Genomic DNA, 20,593 nt, shown 5'->3' on the forward strand with positions numbered 1-20,593 from the left:
TGACACGGCCTGCAACGAAAACATGCGGTCTCTCCTTCACTGCAGCCGAAGTGAGTAAGACATTTAAACGTGTTAACCCTCGCAAGGCTGCAGGCCCAGACGGCATCCCCAGCCGCGCCCTCAGAGCATGCGCAGACCAGCTGGCCGGTGTGTTTACGGACATATTCAATCAATCCCTATACCAGTCTGCTGTTCCCACATGCTTCAAGAGGGCCACCATTGTTCCTGTTCCCAAGAAAGCTAAGGTAACTGAGCTAAACGACTACCGCCCGTAGCACTCACATCCGTCATCATGAAGTGCTTTGAGAGACTAGTCAAGGACCATATCACCTCCACCCTACCTGACACCCTAGACCCACTCCAATTTGCTTACCGCCCAAATAGGTCCACAGACGATGCAATCTCAACCACACTGCACACTGCCCTAACCCATCTGGACAAGAGGAATACCTATGTGAGAATGCTGTTCATCGACTACAGCTCGGAATTCAACACCATAGTACCCTCCAAGCTCGTCATCAAGCTCGAGACCCTGGGTCTCGACCCCGCCCTGTGCAACTGGGTACTGGACTTCCTGACGGGCCGCCCCCAGGTGGTGAGGGTAGGCAACAACATCTCCTCCCCGCTGATCCTCAACACTGGGGCCCCACAAGGGTGCGTTCTGAGCCCTCTCCTGTACTCCCTGTTCACCCACGACTGCGTGGCCACGCACGCCTCCAACTCAATCATCAAGTTTGCGGACGACACAACAGTGGTAGGCTTGATTACCAACAACGACGAGACGGCCTACAGGGAGGAGGTGAGGGCCCTCGGAGTGTGGTGTCAGGAAAATAACCTCACACTCAACGTCAACAAAACTAAGGAGATGATTGTGGACTTCAGGAAACAGCAGAGGGAACACCCCCCATCCACATCGATGGAACAGTAGTGGAGAGGGTAGCAAGTTTTAAGTTCCTCGGCATACACATCACAGACAAACTGAATTGGTCCACTCACACAGACAGCATCGTGAGGAAGGCGCAGCAGCGCCTCTTCAACCTCAGGAGGCTGAAGAAATTCGGCTTGTCACCAAAAGCACTCACAAACTTCTACAGATGCACAATCGAGAGCATCCTGGCGGGCTGTATCACCGCCTGGTATGGCAACTGCACCGCCCTCAACCGTAAGGCTCTCCAGAGGGTAGTGAGGTCTGCACAACGCATCACCGGGGGCAAACTACCTGCCCTCCAGGACACCTACACCACCCGATGCTACAGGAAGGCCATAAAGATCATCAAGGACATCAACCACCCGAGCCACTGCCTGTTCACCCCGCTGTCATCCAGAAGGCGAGGTCAGTACAGGTGCATCAAAGCTGGGACCGAGAGACTGAAAAACAGCTTCTATCTCAAGGCCATCAGACTGTTAAACAGCCACCACTAACATTGAGTGGCTACTGCCAACACACTGTCAATGACACTGACTCTAGTCCAGCCACTTTAATAATGGGAATTGATGGGAAATGATGTAAATATATCACTAGCCACTTTAAACAATGCTACCTTATATAATGTTACTTACCCTACATTGTTCATCTCATATGCATACGTAGATACTGTACTCTATATCATCGACTGCATCCTTATGTAATACATGTATCACTAGCCACTTTAACTATGCCACTTGGTTTACATACTCATCTCATATGTATATACTGTACTCGATATCATCTACTGTATCTTGCCTATGCTGCTCTGTACCATCACTCATTCATATATCTTTATGTACATATTCTTTATCCCCTTACACTGTGTATAAGACAGTAGTTTTTTGGAATTGTTAGTTAGATTACTTGTTCGTTATTACTGCATTGTCGGAACTAGAAGCACAAGCATTTCGCTACACTCGCATTAACATCTGCTAACCATGTGTATGTGACAAATAAAATTTGATTTGATTTGATTTGATTTGATTTGATTTTGACAGGGTCCTGAAAAAGAGATGTTTCTTTTTTTTGCTGAGTTTACATCAACTTGCATGTTCCGCAAGTAGGTGCAACGTCAATATATCCAGTTGACAATGACAGAAAGAAATGCTGCCTTTAAAAAAAATGTCCATAACAAATGATCCATTGAATGCCACGATTAGATTTGAAAAATAAAGATGGCTGAACTGCAGGGAGAGGAGGGAGTGAAGAGGAGGGGGAGGGAGTCCAGTCAAGTCCAAGCCACTTTCCTTGAGATGGCCTGCTTGAAGCAATCTGGGTCCACGTCTCCTCCAGGCCGCAGAGCTCTCTCCAGGCTCACCAGCATATTCTGGTGACACTCCCTGATGTTGACAGGATACTTGGCCCTCAGCAGCTCATAGGCAGCGATCAGATGCATATTCTGTTTAACCATGAGGTACTGGATGATATAGGTCGGTGCCAGGGAGTGCCCGTCACGACAGTGGACCAGCACACGTTTCCTTTTTTCCTTGGATGCCTCGATGCATTCGTTGATGTCCTCAAAGCAGCGCTGCTTTAGGGTGGGGCTGCCCTCGCCCAGCTTGTCCGGCACGTCGCAGATGTCCACCTTGAGGCGGGACCAGCTGTGGCGGGCGCCCTGGGAGCAGGTGCAGGGGATAAGGCAGAGGCTGGGGCCAGGGTCCCCCGGCAGGCTGCTCATGTCGATGATACTGTCGATGTTGTTGCGGCACAGCACGCGCCCATTGTACGCAGTGTTCAGGTTGCCCACGAAGATGTAGTCCGTCACTTTCGATATGACGGGCACAGAGTACTGGAATTGTTCCTGGCCATTCTTTTTGTGCATGTCTGGGGTGTCTGGAGGACCCACCCTGCCCACTGACCCCACGTCTACCCCGGCCAGACCTGTGGCCGCCCTAATGCTGTAGTTACGCAGCTTCTTAGAGCCGGAGCAGGGGGGGGGGTTGGAGTTGGACTCTGAGCTGCTGTTCCAGGGAGGGAAGAATAGGGAGAAGCGGCTGGTGATCTTGGTGAGGTTCTCCACGGGGCTGGACAGGCCAGAGCTGGAGGCCGTGGTGGAACCAGTGGCACAAAAAAACGAGTCCCTCTCCAGAGAGCCTGTGCTGCCGTCTGCTCCTGCACTGTGGGCCTGCTCCATTTGTAGGAAGACGCAAACGATATCAAACACACACACACACAACACACTGATATAGAGTCCTGCATGGGTTTTTTGGAGCTGCACCCACCTGCGCTGTCCATATCAATTCCGAGCCCCACCCAAGTCCCATCACTTCCGAGTCCCATCAGGACATATTTTTCTCTGCAACCCGACCCACCCACATAGAGTTGTTCCGAGAGCCGATTCATTACCCGCCAAATAATTCGCAACACAACAAGCTCCTGTGTTTTTAAATCAATTATTATCTTGATTTAAAATGTTGTTCGACCCACAATATAATTGTTCTTAACTGCGAGCCGACCCACCGGTTGAGAGAATGTTTTTTCCACCCACTAGTGGAATTGTTTGCAGGTCACTGGAGGAAAACCGTGGGAATCCAACCCAATGCAGGACTCTACATTTAAGTGCGATACGATACCATATGACATGACAATCGTCAGTTTTCAAGGATATTCATTTTGGGAGGTCAGCAATACATTAAAATACTAGATTAACAAAAACAATAGAATGCAGTTAGCATGCGTACAGTTACAGCCCTGCTACTCTATAGCCAATCGGGCGTCCGGCATCGCCATCAGCCATTGAGGAAATGCTTCCTTTGAAATCAATGAAAGCTGCTATACTGCCCGTGTTGTGCTCGGTTTTGTCACATCCAATGGTAGCGTCCAAGCTCAAGAATTGCAGAGGTTACATTTTGGATGACTGATACACACATTCATTATATCTTGTGAATTTAAATAATGAGAAATAAAGTTGATTTCTGGTTGCATATGGACTCGCATATACCACTGGTTATTGTAGTAAGATATATGAAGTCAATAAGCTAGTAGCTAGCATAAACTCTTGCTAGCTAAATTGACTATGTTCACAATGTAAACAAAAGCAACTTCTGTAATTAGATGATCATTTAGTACAAGCGCTAGCAACAATTACATGCTAAAGTACATGTTAAAAACTGGACCAAAGCAATAATCAATGAATACGGTACATTACAGTAGGGAAAAATAGAATAAAGACGCTCTTCGCCTCTGCTCCTCTCAGCTCTCAAAACAGTGCGCTCTGTGTAGCACGTAGAACGTCACATTGACACAACTCTGATGGCAAAGCAACACCACGCGCATAGTGGACCTAAAGTGTTACAATGTAAGTACTACAGCCACCCACATAGCTAACGGCAGTCACTGAGGAGAAAATCCACCAGTATGTGTAGGCCTAACAGACAGACCTGGGCTTTGAGGTTGTTCTTCCACTCCTGGGTCTCCAGAGCTTTGAAGCGGCCATTGCTGTCTGAGGAGATGGAGAGGCAGAAGGGGCGGTGGGCCCTTGGGGGCAACTTGGGCGCAAGGGCCAAAGGTACAGGCCAAGGCTCACGGTACTCATTCCTACTCATCATCAAATTTGGACAGGAGCCTGAATTACACACACAGGGAAGACATCCAGGTTTTCTGTAACTTTGCACAGTTTCTTAAAAACTACGAGAAAGGCCTCAACAGCAAAGAGGATCTCACATGCAAAAAGACTACTCTGATGATGTTATCTATAGCTTAACCACTGCGTGAACATTGCTGTTTGGTCTGTTACATCAGACCAAATGTTGCTTGCTAAGGGACTAAACATTAACACAGACACCCCTGATTTACAAAGGACAAAGGATGTGTCAAATGTTATTAGTTATGAAACCCATGAACCCTAGGGATGTGATGTTGCCTAATAAATCAGACTGATACTGTACTAATAATTTTTATACAGTCTGAAACAACCCTTCCAAAAAATGAGAGCAGTTTTAAAACTGCAGCAAAAGTGCAGTAACTGAAGTCGACTGGTATTTTGGACACAGTAATTGCAGAATAACTACACATAAGGACTTACATCTGGTGTATTAGAAGCAATTATTGGTTCCATGGTGGTCTTTGAATGACACAGATTGACCATGAAGATTTCCACCTTTCCAGGCACTATAATGGGGGACCCTGTTTTCTGCTAACAAGGCCTGCAGTACCCCGGTCGGCTTTGAATTCCTGTGGCTACAATGAGAGGGGGCAGGCGTTCTCCCCTGATACGCATGCATGTACTTCCGTCTTATGTACGCGCCTTAGGTCATGAGCAAACATCTTGATTGCCACACACAGAGACCCACGTTTTGAAGTCAGTTTAATAAAACTTTTGGTGGATATTTTGTCTCAAATTTCGACGAGCTGAAGGACCCAACCCACTGACAATCGGCAGAGTTATTTCTATGTAAATGTGCGTGGCTATGCTGTACACAATGGAAAGCGTCACCACATTAGGGACTATATATGCTGTAGCTAATACATAGTTCTAAAACAGATTGTTATCAAACTAAAGGCTAAAACCCAACATTTATGATGCAGTGCTCAAACATGATTCAACATTGAAATATTACCAGGATAAGAAAGGGTAAAAAGGTCAAATGTTTTCTTACCAGTGGCATATTCTGAGCAAGTGATGGACTGTGTATGCAAACTATGTTGAAGTCTGAATGTGTTGTGAAGATGCTTAGCAACCATTCCTGTGAATGAAGGAACATTGATCTTTGCAGTTCCATCTGTGTTATTTACAATTGATTCGTACACAATGACTAGCTAAATGACATTATGTGTGTACATTACTACAAGTGCAACCCTCGATCATGATGACTCTCAGTTCTATTACATTGCACATAAGAGTCATTGGACAAAGACGTCTTCTGTACGGGGGAGTATTGTTAAGATCCCCAACGCTAGGTCTGAACATTAACACGCATTGCTTGCGGTACGGTTTTGGAAGCATAAGGACCTTTTCTTTCATATCAGCGAGAAATCACTTTCAAAAAGCAAAAGGTTACATTGATACACACCTTTATAAGGTTAGTGTTCCCACACGGCCACATCTCCATGCTACAGCGCTTGTTTACGGAAGTCAAGACAGACGAAAGAGATAGGCCGCTACCTGTGCTAATCAGCTTTCTAGCATGTTCTGAACACCTAACTGGGAAGGAAGTGCTGTTCATCAAATGGGTCTGTGCAAAACTGCTACAGTAACTGTATCTTTTTCATTTGAAAGATTTTCCTCGCTGACATGAAAGATAAGGGGCATATCAGCATATGCAATGATTATTGACGTTTCTAAGTGTTAAAACCGCATAGGAATTGTAGTTTACACGTAGCCAATTGTGGGCGAATGTAATGGCTGAAAATCCTACAAATGGAGGAGGGTTTTTGAGACCTAGTGCAATCCATGAAGAATACCTACCTGTCTTTCCATTCCGTTTGGGAAATACTTTTCTATCAAACAACTTAGGTGACATTAGGCATTTGTTCCATTTTTCCACGTTTTTCATTTTCTGCCTCCTGGTGAGAGAGACAGACAGATTAACTAAAGAGGATGCTGAGGATCAACATTGGTCTCAACATTTTCCAAAGCTATCCAATATCAGTGTTGATAATGGCAGCTGAAACCCTTTGTCTATCAATCAACATTGTCTTGGTAGCTAGCTAAATATATTCATTGTCATTGAAGAGAATTTACCTCCCCGCATAAAGATCAAATGAAAGATGAGCAGCAGCAGCATCAGTTGCCTGGATACCCGATGTTGAATTCTACATCTGGCAGAAATTAGCATTTGAATCAGGAAAGTTTCCTCTCACGACCTCTACAAGCCAAAGTGTTGAATAAAATTATATTTTAATGTTCTTTACTGGTTGTCCACGCAGTTGGTCCTTTTTGCCGGTAGAAATGTGAGACATTATATCCACAGGAATTAGTGCGTTCAGATTTATGTAAACATGTTCACGAGCTCGTCTGCATGAGTTTTCATTTTTATCTTGTGAATGCTGAAAATCTGAACACGTAGCACTACCAGTGCTTTGAAAAGTTGATGTAATTCTACATTCCTGTGGATATAATGTCTCACATTCCTACCGCCAAAAGGACCAACCACATGGACAACCAGTCAACTACATTAAAAGATCATTTTATTCAACATTCTGGTTTGAAGAGCTCGTGAGAGGAATTAGACGTATCCAAATGTAATATATGATTATTTGAAAAAATAATCAAACATAAAACATTCAACAGCCTAAAGTAATCCTGCTTAACCAATTGGTTTGGTATAAATCTGCTGTGCTGGGGAAATTAGGCAAACTCAATTTCATAGACGGGGCTATGGATGCAAGGGACTGGCAGCCCATGAGAATGATATGATATTTGTTTTAAACATATTTTGAAGCTATGTGTGTGTTTTTAAAGACCTCCGATAACAAAAACATGGTATAAAACAACCTTATATTTTGTGTTAGGATAGAGTAGGCTCATAGCATGTTTATATTATTCAAGAATCAGATGAGCATATCATTACATTAAATGGCCATTGAACAGCATATTATCACAGATCTGTTCCTTTAATCAGTTGCATGCCTAATTCGCATTCAAAAAAGTTTAAACACTCACCGTGTGTAGTGGTAGCCTATGAATTAGTTGGATTCGCTCTCGTCGTCTCTGAAATGACAACAGATCCTTCCTATCATGCACTGGTTGAAATCTGCAAGAAGCAAACCCTCACTAAGAGCAATCACTCACTTAGGAGGCAATGATTTCAAGGCACGCTTTAATTGGACAGCTTAGTCGCACTCCAGGTATCCTGGAAACGCTAGTCCTACGATGTCACCCTGCTGTATACCGAGGAGCTGAGCACATAGCCCGTAGAGACATAATAGATATAATAGCCTATGGAGGACAGAGGGAACTCAAGTGATAGGGTGTGGGATAGGGAGAGAGTACAGGCCAGATGTTGTAATTACGTCCTTGAAACCAGTGGAGGCTGCTAAGGACGGCTCATAATAATGGCTGGGACGGAGTGAATGGAATGGAAACCATGTGTTCGATGTATTTGATACCAATAGGTCAACTCAAAAGGTATTTATTGTATTGATGACAGAAGAGTCCGTCAGCATTGTGTCATACTGCACATTTACTGACAAATAGCATGACTGAGGTGCCGTTGTGAAATGTCCAGGGCGTCCAGGGTTGCGGTGTCGATGTGAACGAAGTGTTGGTGTTGGACGCTTATGATTGCATGAAGACAGACACACAACGTCCATAGGATGGGTGGGCATAATTTACATTTCAAAGAGCCCCCTTAATCTCCTCGGCTCTTAATTTTCAGGTGCATGATGTGCGTCGATAAGAACATCGCCAGACGAACAGGGAAGGCCCCACCTGCCTGTTGTTATGAAAACATTGACGACAAACAGACTTCAAAGACTTTGAGTGTGCAGCGTGGCTTGGGCAGCTAACACCAACATTATGAATTAGATGGAGCCCCATTGACAGATAATCTGCTTGTTTTCTGTCCATTGGCCTCATGTCAAATGGCTCTTGGTGTCATGTGATGTATCTGATACTTTACCAGGGAGTATGCCATCCATGGTTTATTGATTAGGCCCGTAGTCACGATCAGAAAACAGAGGTTTCATGGTTCTTTGATGTAACTGTGCCCAGCCTTGGGAGGCTTACCACAGCGGGAGGCCATGTGTCAAAGGACCGTGAACATGGATGGGCCAGAGCGGATCAGGAAAAGGATCAGAGCTGACTGAATAGACAGCAAAACCTTCGGTTTTGGCTCTGATGCTGGATCACTTAGATACTCAGGTTCTGGGAACACATCTGCAGTTCTGCACTCACACACACTTGTCATCCATTCATCTCTTTCCAGAAAGTAGCAACGATTCACCAAAATCATTCAGAGGATTCAGAAAAAAAAATCTATTTGATTTCCAATGAAACATTTGAAATGGAAACGGGAGAAACTCCATTTGATTTCCAATGAAACATTTGAAATGGAAACGGGAGAAACTCCATTTGATTTCCAATGAAACATTTGAAATGGAAACGGGAGAAACTCCATTTGATTTCCAATAAAAAAAAACGTTTGGAAATTGAGGACATTTTCTTTAAATCCTTATTGAGTTCTATTTCCTCTTAAAGTCATAGCTTCGACTTCGACTGTCCAACCGACTCTATGAAACCATGACTACAATCAGGTTCAAATAAAGTACCGTCATTCAAAGTCAAAAACCTTTCTGAGTTACACCCAAGCTTTCATATTCGTTGCAATATTGCAAAATGTGTTGCAATATTATTTGTATTGAGGATTTGTCTGACAACATGCCCTCAAATGATAAAATAAATGTATTTACTTCTGTCATACCATTTAATGTGTTTACACCAGACCACCGGTGAGAGCTGTAAGCAATATCCCAGTGATGACACTGAGACAAAGCCGGTAGAAACATTATAAACCATCTCTGGCTGAGACTCCAAGCCCTTGATCTGTTGTTTTCATCCCTGTTAATGAGGTATCATAAGGTCCTATAGGCTGACACTGCTGTGGCTCCCTGATTTCCCACTGCCCCAACCCTGTGTCACTTGGGAGAGAGGAGGCTGCTGAACTCAGGCTAATTGAGCCACGGTAAGGACATGATATTATCACCTGAAATTCAATCAGACACAGTCAATTAGACGGTTGTGGAAATGAGAAGCCATACATGGATTTATTGCATATTTCCATCAATTAAGAGTATAAATACAACATGCAAAGTATGGGTCCGTTGTTTCATGAGCTGAAATAAAAGATCACAGAAATGTTCCATATGCAAAAAAAGCTTATTTCTCTCAAATGTTGTGCACACATGTGTTTGCATCCCTGTTGGTGATAATTTCTCCTTTGCCAAGATAATCCATCTACCTGATAAGTGTGGCATATCGAGAAGCAGATTAACCAGCTGCACCTTGTGCTGGGGAGAATAAAAGGCCATTCTAGAATGTGCAGTTTTGTCACACAACACAATGCCACAAAATTTGAGGGAGCGTGCAATTGGCATGCTGACTGCAGGAATGTCCACCAGAGTTGTTGCCAGAAAATTTAATGTAAATTTCTCTACCATAAATCGCCTCCAACATGGGTTTTCAAAAATTTGGCGGTACATTCAACTGGCCTCACAACCGCAGACCACGTGTAACGTACCAGCCCAGGACCTCCATACATTCGGCTTCTTTACCTGCGGGATCATCCGAGACCAGCCACCAGGACAGCTGATGAATAATAAAGCCCTTTTGTTGGGAAAAACAAATCTGATTGGCTGGGCCTGACTTCCCAGTGTGTGTGCCTCGCTCCCAAGTGGGTGGGCCTACAGTATGCTCTCCCAGGCCATGGAGTCTTTTTGTATGCTAGTCATACTGTCTGTGCAGCATTTAGGTTTGACTGTAAATGCTATATTCAACTTGAGTATAAAACCAATAAACAATGGGCTACATAGAAAATAGATTATTTTCCTATTCTTAACTGGACCTGTCACGTATGTATTTCATAACATGTCTATACAAATTGCAACTATTTAAATCCGGATGTCCAGCATGCATATTGGAACATTTTATCAGCGTTTAAAAGTGCTCGAGCCTCCAAGCTGCTATTAGCTAACTGAAGTAGAGGACGGAAGTTGGTTATTTCTAGCGTCTTCCCAACAGTCGCTGGAGTGTCATGAGTCTGGCAAGCAAGTCTAAGTTTTCTCAAAAGTTCTTATTAATGAAGGGGATCCTGACTGAGTGTTTGAGTTCGAGAATGGAGTCCACCTGTTCACTGGAAAACAGGTTGTGCCACTGGGCCACAGGCTTACGGGGGTTGGACAGCATGTCTGCCCAGTGCCTCTGCTGGTTCCCTGTAGCATCACAACCCAGGAAGATCTTCCCAATAGCATCGTTCCTGGTAAACTTGTCATGGTCCCACACGGAAATCACCAGCTGAAGCCTCTGAAGGGAGCAATAGCAGACAACAGTCACTGCAAACTGTACTACAGAGGAGGTCCCATCACCTTTGTGCTTAATGGGGCAATCTGCAGTACAAACAATATTGGTTTTGGTTAACAGCTGAGGAATGGGGTTGAAAATATATAACCACTCTCAAATTTATAGACAGAGCTATGGATGCAAGGACTGACCATCCATTATACCAAAATGATAGTTTAACCATGCTTTGATGCTATACAGTGTTTGTTTACAATTAAATCGTTTACAAATTGTGGAGTAAAACAAGCTTATACACTGTGTACAAAACATTACCAACACCCGGTCTTTTCGTGACATATACTGACCAGGTGAATCCAGGTTTAAGTGTGTAAAGAAGTGCAACGCTGCTAGTTTTTTAAAACAGTTTCACGTGTGTATCACGAATGGTCCACTACCCAAAGGACATCAAGCCAACTTGACACAAGTGTGGGAAGCATTGGATTAAACATGGGCCAGCATCCCTATGGAACGCTTTCAACACCTTATAGAGTCCATGCCCCGATGAATTAAGGCTGTTCTGAGGGGAAAAGGGGGTGAAACTCAATACTCATATTTTGTTTACTCAGTGTATTTTGGGTTCTGATGGGGTACAACAGTTGAACTCAGCTCGAGGCATTTTTAAGTTATATTCTTTAAAAATGTCAGACCACCTGAAAATTTCCGCTTGTTTTGGTGGGAGGGAGTTTTGTCTCGCATAGTGACATCACCATGTGGTAAATTAGTTAATAGACCAATAAGAAACAAAGTTCCAAACCCCTCCCCACTCAAACCCCAATAACAGCTGGTTTTCAGTTTTCCACTCCCCACTCAGGCCACTCCCAGACAGTTCTCACAAAATTCTTGCTTGAGAAATTGCTATTTGCGAAGAAGCTATTGTTGTGTCTTTTTTACCATTTTAATTGTTAACAATCACAGTAAGGTACACAATTGTTACCCAGAAATTATTTGATATTGACAGAAAAACAGATGGATTGGACCTTTATAGGCTTCCAAAATGGCAGTTACTGCAAAACGGACCAAAAGGAAATGGCAAAATGCTCAAAAACTTAAAGAGCAACTGAAGGCAATAACGGCCTATGTGGCATCGATATTAGTCCGAAACATTTATTCTACTGTCACAATAGACCACAAAGTATAAATAGGATATTTTTGGTCATAAAGTCAGTATCGTCTAAAATACAGATTTGTGAGATAATTACAAAAAAAAGTGTATGTCACGGAATGAGGGGTACCGGTCAAACCACGATGTGTTACGACAGGAAAAACTAAATGTCACCTTACGTTATTCAGTGGTGTTTTCCTTGGGTTTAATTGATTTCAATCGTGCCCACATGCCCACAGCTGGCAGCACCTAAGTAATCGTCAATTCGGAGCACAGCTGCACCAGTCCCGATCATGAATGCCCATGGTCAATTTGGTTTGACATTCAATATCCCTATGGGTAAGTTAGGGACCACAGGAGGCTGTTGATGGGAGGACTGCTCATAATAATGGAAACCATGTGTTTGATGAATTCGATACCATTCCATTGACTCCATTCCAGCCATTACTATGAGCCCGTCCTCCCCATTTAAGGTACCACCAACCTCCTGTGTTAGGGACGATCAGTCAACTATCCCCACAGATAGAGAATCCAAAGTCAAACCAATTTTTCCACAGGTCGCACACCAGCCGGCTAAAGAAGTTGGCTAGTTTGCTAGCTAGTCTAGGCTACTTCCAAACACAAGACCTGGTTAAACTGTTTCAAGTTATCTGGAAATGTGAGTGACTGTAACTGTGCACTGTTTTGCAGAGTGAAAGAACAGACGCTTCTCACGAGATACCCACATCAGAGATACACATATCAAAGCACTCCTCCAAGACACACATCTCGTTCTCAGTCGAATTACATAATGAGGAGAATTGAAACCGAGGCTCAAACAGGAAGTTCAGCCCCCTTTTAAGGTTTAAGACTTGCTGCAACTCCACTCTGACCCCTATACATTTTAAATTGATGGGACACCATAACCACATATGAGTTGAATTGGTACAGCATTTGGTACAGCATTCTCACTCATGGGTGCAAGAGGTTAGCCTCTTACAAGGCACAACTCAAAATAGAATAATGAGCCAGAAACAGCAATACCATCCACCCACTAGTGGTCAAAAGGTTTTTGACCCTCCAAAGGTCCAGTACAGTACTGTATTCTATGGGGTGGAATGGAACTCCATTCTAAATACAGCAATTATGTCCCAGCCTATAACATGTTCTCACAATGCACCATCATTTACAGTATGCTTCGGTAAAACGTTTCTGAGTATTTAACTGTTGATAATACCGTAAATTACCGTATAAATGAGAGCCAAAAATGCCTCATCTTAGCCATATTCTGAGATACGATCATACTTACTTGAATTTGTTCAAATGACACCACAAATGTAAAAGATTCGTTGAAGTAGGGATTTTGTGTGCACTTTTTAACAGATGTCTTCTTTCTCTTCCACTTCTTCTTGTCCAAAGCTAGCTGTACTTTTACATAGGGATCTACAGTGTACATGAATGACAGTAGAATGTAGTTTGAGCATCCAGTATTATTTGTAATAATCGAAACTGGCCACAATAATCCTGTAGTATTATTTGTAATATTCATAATTTAGCCTGGAATCCAGACCTGTTTTGTAACAGTCCACTCCTTGATACTCCATGTTATATGTTTGGCATGTGACGATTAGTACAAGGAGTGGAATTTCAGCACAAAACCGGTCTGGATTCCAGGCTAATCATAACTCTTCACAAAAACAACCATTCAGTCTTCCTCTCAGAGAGCCAGGGCTTGGACCTACCTGATGAGCCCCCTAAATCCATACTCTTTAGGTTCTTGGCTTCCAGGATGACAACAGTCAGTTTGCTGGAGGTCGGGACGTAACGCAATGAGAAGCAGATCTCCCCCAGAATGATATCCTGTAATCACAGAAGGTAACCAGAAACGACATGAACAACCAGGTGGAAATACAGTATGTAAGCCAATATTATCTCAAGGAAAATTAGGTAGAGGTAGAATAAAGAGGTAGACTACAATTACACATCTTGCTTCCTGTTCTTGTATCAGCATTATGACCGGTCCAAAAATCAAGTCACATCCTAACCTCAGACTTGGAGGGTTCACTAAGGTTTTTCCACTCCTCGATCACATGATTCCAGTCAATGGTTCCGAGCTGCAGCCTCAGCTCCCCGATGATGTCATGTTTGGAGAACCTATCGAAGTCGAACACCTTCATGACTAGGGTGGACTCATTGAGCTCAGCTTTGTCAATCTGGACACAAGACAGTCAGATGAGATTGAAGAGTGGGGCAGAGACACAGACTCACTAACATTGTGTATGAAACAATAGCCTGGCTAAAAAGCTCTTAAACATATAAAACATACAATAGGAATATCAATCTAATACCTCAAATGTGAAGTGTTCATTGAAAATGGGGTTAAGGGTTTTCCTGTAGACCTTAGTCTCGAATGTCTTTGACTTGTTGGGGGTGATGTAGACTTTAACATAGGGGTCAGAGGTGCCTCCCAGGTCCATAGCTGGCAGTGCTGTAGCCTGTTTAATCCCCACTGTCAGCTGCAGGGGATGAGTGATGGCAGGAGAGTCAAAGACAGTAGGGGAAGATAAAGGGCCACACACACATGCAAGATCACTGTAATTCCAATTGCTGTATGGTATAAACATAAAGACACACTGAAGTATACTTAAGTGACATTTTGAAAAATCAGACATTTCTCTCTTGTAATGTGTAATAATTCATACAATATACTGTATATAAAAAAGTATGTGGAAACCCCTTCAAATTAGTGGACTCGGCTATTTCAGCCACAGTCGTTGCTGACAGGTGTATTTAATCTAACACACAGCCATGCAATCTCCATAGACAAACATTGGCAGTAAAATGGCCTTATTGAAGAGCTCAGTGACTTTCAATGTGGCACTGTCATAGGATGCTACCTTTCCAACAAGCCAGTTCATCAAATGTCTGCCCTGTTAAGGCTGCCCGGTCAATTGTAAATACTGTTATTGTAAAGTGGAAACCTCTAGGAGCAACAATGGGACAGCCGTTGAAGTGGTAGGCCACACAAGTTCATAGAACAGGAATGCTGAGTGCTGAAGCGTGTAAAAATAGTCTGTGCTCGGTTGCAACACTCACTACCGACTTCCAAACTGCTTCTGGAAGCAACGTCAGCACATTAACTGTTAATCGGGAGCTTCATGAAATGGGTTTCCATGGCAAAGAAGCCGTGCACACAAGCCTAAGATCACGATGAGCAATGCCAAGCGTTGATTCTCTGCGAGAATGCGTTCTCTGCAAGCCAGGCCTAATCTCCCAACATCAATGACTGACCTCACTAATGCGCTTGTGGCTGAATGGAAGCAAGTTCCCTCAGCAATGTTCCAACATCTAGTGGAAAGCCTTCCAGAAGAGTGGAGGCTGTTATAGCAGCAATGTTCCAACGTCTAGTGGAAAGCCTTCCCAGAAGAGCAAAGGCTGTTATAGCAGCAAAGTAGGGACTAAGTCCAAATTATTGGGGTGGCAGGGTAGCCTAGTGGTTGAGGGTTGGACTAGTAACTGGAAGGTTGCAAGTTCAAACCCCCGAGCTGACAAGGTACAAATCTGTCGTTCTGCCCCTGAACAGGCAGTTAACCCACTGTTCCTAGGCTGTCATTGAAAATAAGAATTTGTTCTTAACTGACTTGCCAAGTTAAATAAAGGTATAAAATAAAAAATTGCCCATGATTTTGGAATGTGATGTTGGCTTGTGGTGGCTAGGGTGTTTTGATAAAGTTACAAGTTCAAAAGTCTAACTAACCTCTTGTGCCTTGTATTCCAGAGAGTAGAGTAGTCTTCCACGGTTTTTAGCTGAGCCGTAGTTTGCATCATCCGAGTCAGGTTGGACCTGCCCATCAAGAACACTGTCATAGCTCGAACCAGCCAATCACATTCATCTGCTACACAATCCCTCAAGCAGTGGCCCATCCTAACATACAGTGCCAGTCAAAAGTTTGGATACACCTACGCATTCAAGTTTTTTATTTTATTTGTCCTGTTTCCTACATTGTAGAATAAAAGTGAAGACATATGAAACTATGAAATAACACATAGGGAACAATGTAGTAAGCAAAATCATGTAGTAAGAGTTGAACAAATCAAAATACATTTTATATTTGACCTTCAAAGTAGCCACCCTTTGCCTTGATGACAGCTTAGCACACTATTGGCATTCTCTCAACCAGCTTCATGAGGAAGTTACCTGGAATGCATTTCAATCAACAGGTGTGCCTTTTTCAAGGGAATTTGTGGAATTTCTTTCCTTCTTAATGCATTTGAGGCAATCAGTTGTGTTGTGACAAGGTAGGGGTGGTATACAGAAGATTGCCCTATTTGGTAAAAGACCAAGTCCATATTATGGCAAGAGCAGCTCAACTAAGCAAAGAGAAATGACAGTCTATCATTACTTTAAGAAATGAAAGTCAGTAGCAAAGACCGTCAAGCACTATGATGAAACTGGCTCTCATGAGGACCGCCACAGGAAAGAAAGACTCAGAGTTACCTCTGCTGCACAGGATAAGTTCATTAGAGTTAACTCCACCTCAGATTGCAGCCCTTGCTTCACAGAGTTCAAGTAACATTCACATCTCAACAGCAACTGTTCAAAGGAGACTGAGTGAATCAGGCCTTCATGATCGAATTGCTGCAAAGGAACCACTACTAAAGGCCACCAATAATAAGAAGAGACTTGCTTAGGCCAATAAGCACGAACAATGGACATTAGACAGGTGGAAATCTGTCCTTTGGTCTGATAAATCTAAATTTGAGATTTTTGGATAATATCTGCAAGTGTGGTTCCCACCGTGAAGCATGGAGGAGGAGGTGTGATGGTGTAGGGGGTGTTTTGTTGGTGACACTGTCTGTGATTTATTTAGAATTCAAGGCACACTTAACCAGCATGGCTACCACAGCATTCTGCAGCGATACACCATCCCATCTGGTTTGCGCTTAGTGCGACTATCGTTTGTTTTCAACAGGACAATGACCTAAAACACACATCCAGGCTGTGAAAGGGCTATTTGACCAAGGAGGAGAGTGATGGTGTAGCATCAGATGACCTGGTCTCCACAGTCACCCAACCTCAACCCAATTGCTTTAGGATGAGTTGGACCGCAGAGTGAAGGAAAAGCAGCCAAGAAGTGCTCAGCATATGTGGGTACTCCTTCAAGACTGTTGAAAAAGCATTCCTCGTGAAGCTGTTTGAGAGAATGCCAAGAGTGTGCAAAGCTGTCATCAAGGCAAAGGGTGGATACTTTGAAGAATCTAAAATATACAGTATTTTGATTTGTTTAATACTTTTTTGGTTACTACATGATTCCATATGTGTTATTTCATAGTTTTGATGTCTTCACTATTAATCTACAATGTAGAATAAAGAGAAACTCTTGAATGAGTAGAACTTTTGACTGGTACTATACATAAGGAGCTAAGGCTACACCTCTACTTCACTCCTCCACAACGGCGACCAATCCAAGCAAGAAGAAATGGATAGATTGGAGCAGACGCTCTGAGTTATCCCACGAAGACCAAGCTAGTACTACTACTACTACCTTTACTTACTAGCGATGTAGTCGTGGAACCAGTCACCCCTTGTAGATTGATCTGATGGTCCGGGTTGTTCTTTCTCTTTTTCTTGCTCTTGCAGCAGTATTTCACAAAGACCCAAATAATACACACCAAAAACAGCAAGACGATGACGGCAAAGATGGTGTAAATGGCCCATCTTGGCACTGCGTGAGATAGAAAAAGACAGCAGTTTGTCTCATTATGACACACTTATGAAGCATGAGACAAGAGCACAGCCAGCAAGATTAAGGAGAGATCAACTTGTAACAAGTTGAAATGGAGAGCTTTTTGAAAACATTTGCCTAGCATTTATTTGACAGCAGCAGCCCCTAGCTGCCAAGTCCTGGGAGTCAGTGTAGTCAAGTAGTCTCACACATCTGAATCATGCAGCAAAGAGCACAGCCAGCAGGAGATATGAACGTATATAACAAGTGAAAATTGAGAGCTAAAAAATGTGCGCTTGAAGTGGAATTTGGAATTAGATATGTCACATAGAAACAGGTGCCCAGGCAGGCAGGCTGCTCTACTCGGCTATGTCTGTTGAAAGTGGGACAGATGGGGGGCAGCGTAGGGGTGCCCACTCATGACAGAGTGTGTGTGGAGGGGGAGTGTCAGAAGAAGAGAGGGGGTGGAAAGATAGATGGAGGGAGAGATATGGTGGGGGTGGGGCAGTGGTGGAGGAGGTGTGGGCAGTTAGGTGGTTACTTACAGTGAATCTTGTGCAGCAGCGACGTTAGTGGGGCTGGCAGTAGCTTTGTTATTAAGTCACTGTAGGGGTTATTTTGCCGTTTGCTAATGGGGTTTAAGGAAACATGGTATATGTATAGGGTGAATAGCTGAGACCTAGAATCAAGAGGAAACAGCAAAAACAGGCTATGATGAAAAGCAATTTGGGTAATTCATAGCTCAGGTTTGTCACTGTGTCTACTGACAGCAACTGCTACTTTAACACAGCTACTGCACTGTTGCTCCACAGCAGCCTCTTCTGGTTACATAAAGCACTAATCATTTTCATAGCTTTGATGTTGAAACTATTTTCAAACTCAAGTTAAGCCTCCACCCATTCTTTCTTAACATCCATTCTTTAAAAACATTGTGCCTCTGCTTGCAAAAACCTGGTAGCCATGACAGAGAGCGGATACTTAGCCATAACCATTGTTGAACAACTGCAGAGTTGAGTGCTGACAGCTCCACACAGGCAGTAGCCCATCAAAAGAGGGTGTGCTGCACACCCTGATAACATTATGTGAGACAAAATGGCCATAGCACAGGGAATTACTGTTCTCTACATGTACACAGCAAATTGGCCAGTATTACCTAGTGTTGATTTCTCAGTGTAACATTTCTAGATTTGATTCAGGAGTTAAATTAACTATGTAAGTTTTAAATGAACACTCATTGGTGTTAACCCCCCGCGTTGGTGTTAACCCCCCGCGTTGGTGTTAACCCCCCGCGTTGGTGTTAACCCCCCGCGTTGGTGTTAACCCCCCGCGTTGGTGTTAACCCCCCGCGTTGGTGTTAACCCCCCGCGTTGGTGTTAACCCCCAGTGTTGGTGTTAACCCCCAGTGTTGGTGTTAACAACCAGTGTTGAACCAAAACCACACCCATCAGTATCATATATCCCAGAATGCTCTTTTGTGGGTTGATTTTTTGAATTGTTTGTTTCAATATCTATGTTTTTGCAGGGACATAGATTGATTGATAAACCAATGTGCTACTTAATTTATTGCACCATTACTAAAATGGTTGTTCCAGTTTAGATGCTTTAGGTAGTCTCATATCTTAGTCTTCCTGACCCTGGCAATCATTCTGAATGCAGGTTGCGGGTTAATGAAAATTCTAAATGTTGGATACCCCACACTGGCCAGTATAATGTGACTTGCAGACCCGATGTGGCCTGTAAACCATGAGTTTGAGGTTAAAACTAGATTAAAATTAGGCCCTCAAAATAAGGCCTTATGAAATACATATTATATTGTTTTAAGGAATTACATTTTAATGATAACATATTTACTTAGGATCTCACTTGGTGAAGTCCACACAACTGAAACTGAATGAATGCAGCAAACATGTCTCCTTCAGTAAGCAATACAGTCACGGGTGGTAACTCTACAATTCATTGAAAAGCACTTTGGGAAATATGCAAATAAGGCTTTAAACTAAGCAGTGTGTTAATTTAACACTGAAAAGTGTGGACCCGTATAGACACTGGAACAGTGTTAAATGTAATACTCTCAGTGTTTATTTAACCCTGGAGAATTTGCCGTGCAGTAAATACAGTTCACATTATTTTAGCGTTAGAACAAAAGTGGAAAGACAAAGTACCACAAGAGCTTGAGTCTTTGTTCCCATGAACACAACCAACAACCATACAATATCCCCAAAAAACACATTATCAATAGATACCTATATTCTGACAGAATCAAGTTTTACAATATAGGAAAAGGAATATGGAAGCACAGAGTTAACACTCACTTTCAGGACCAGTGCAGTTTGTATCCTTATTACCGCAGCCTACTTGAAGACTGTATTACTCAATCCTTCATCCATGCAGTTCTCCAGCAAAAGGGAGTTACAGGATAACAACAAATGAGGGGAAGGAAGTCACTTTGCCCTGAAAGTCTGAAAGTGGCTGGACCAGCCCATAAACGTTCTGTATGAAGTGTTGATCAGTGAGAAGAAGACGTGATCACATGGGGAAGATAAATATTATACCATTATGCATTTTGCATAGTTCATTGCTAAGTAGATAAAGGCCAACTTAGTTAGGCTGTAGCCTTTGATATTGTTCCAACTACAGTATCACAGTTTCATTTAAAATATACATTTTGAGTAACCTATGTTTCAGGTGTGCGTATTACTGGTATTAAACAACACAATAAGCTGTGTATTCTGGTTTAAACACATCTTTCTGTAGTGTTTAAGTACTCAATCTTCAGCCATACAGCGTTTGCACATTACAAACACACATTTAGGTAATCTATT

At 43.1% G+C, this 20,593-nt stretch overlaps 1 protein-coding gene across 2 annotated transcripts; it reads right to left on the minus strand.

Moving 5' to 3' along the window:
• Positions 1-9,648: 9,648 nt before the first annotated feature.
• LOC112218207 (synaptotagmin-1) lies at positions 9,649-20,188 on the minus strand. 2 transcript variants are annotated; one of them, XM_024378824.2, is made up of 8 exons: positions 20,084-20,188; positions 17,602-17,771; positions 15,803-15,889; positions 14,394-14,561; positions 14,091-14,258; positions 13,788-13,905; positions 13,355-13,488; positions 9,649-10,928 (listed from the first exon to the last, which is right to left on the minus strand). In XM_024378824.2, coding segments are annotated over exons 1-8 (1,086 nt in total). In that variant the 5' UTR covers positions 20,085-20,188; the 3' UTR covers positions 9,649-10,688. The 2 variants fall into 2 exon arrangements, with proteins under 2 accessions (XP_024234592.1, XP_024234594.1); XM_024378826.2 differs by lacking the exon at positions 15,803-15,889.
• Positions 20,189-20,593: the final 405 nt, after the last annotated feature.

This window comes from Oncorhynchus tshawytscha, linkage group LG19 (genome assembly GCF_018296145.1).
Source record: "Oncorhynchus tshawytscha isolate Ot180627B linkage group LG19, Otsh_v2.0, whole genome shotgun sequence".
Lineage (NCBI taxonomy): Eukaryota > Metazoa > Chordata > Actinopteri > Salmoniformes > Salmonidae > Oncorhynchus > Oncorhynchus tshawytscha.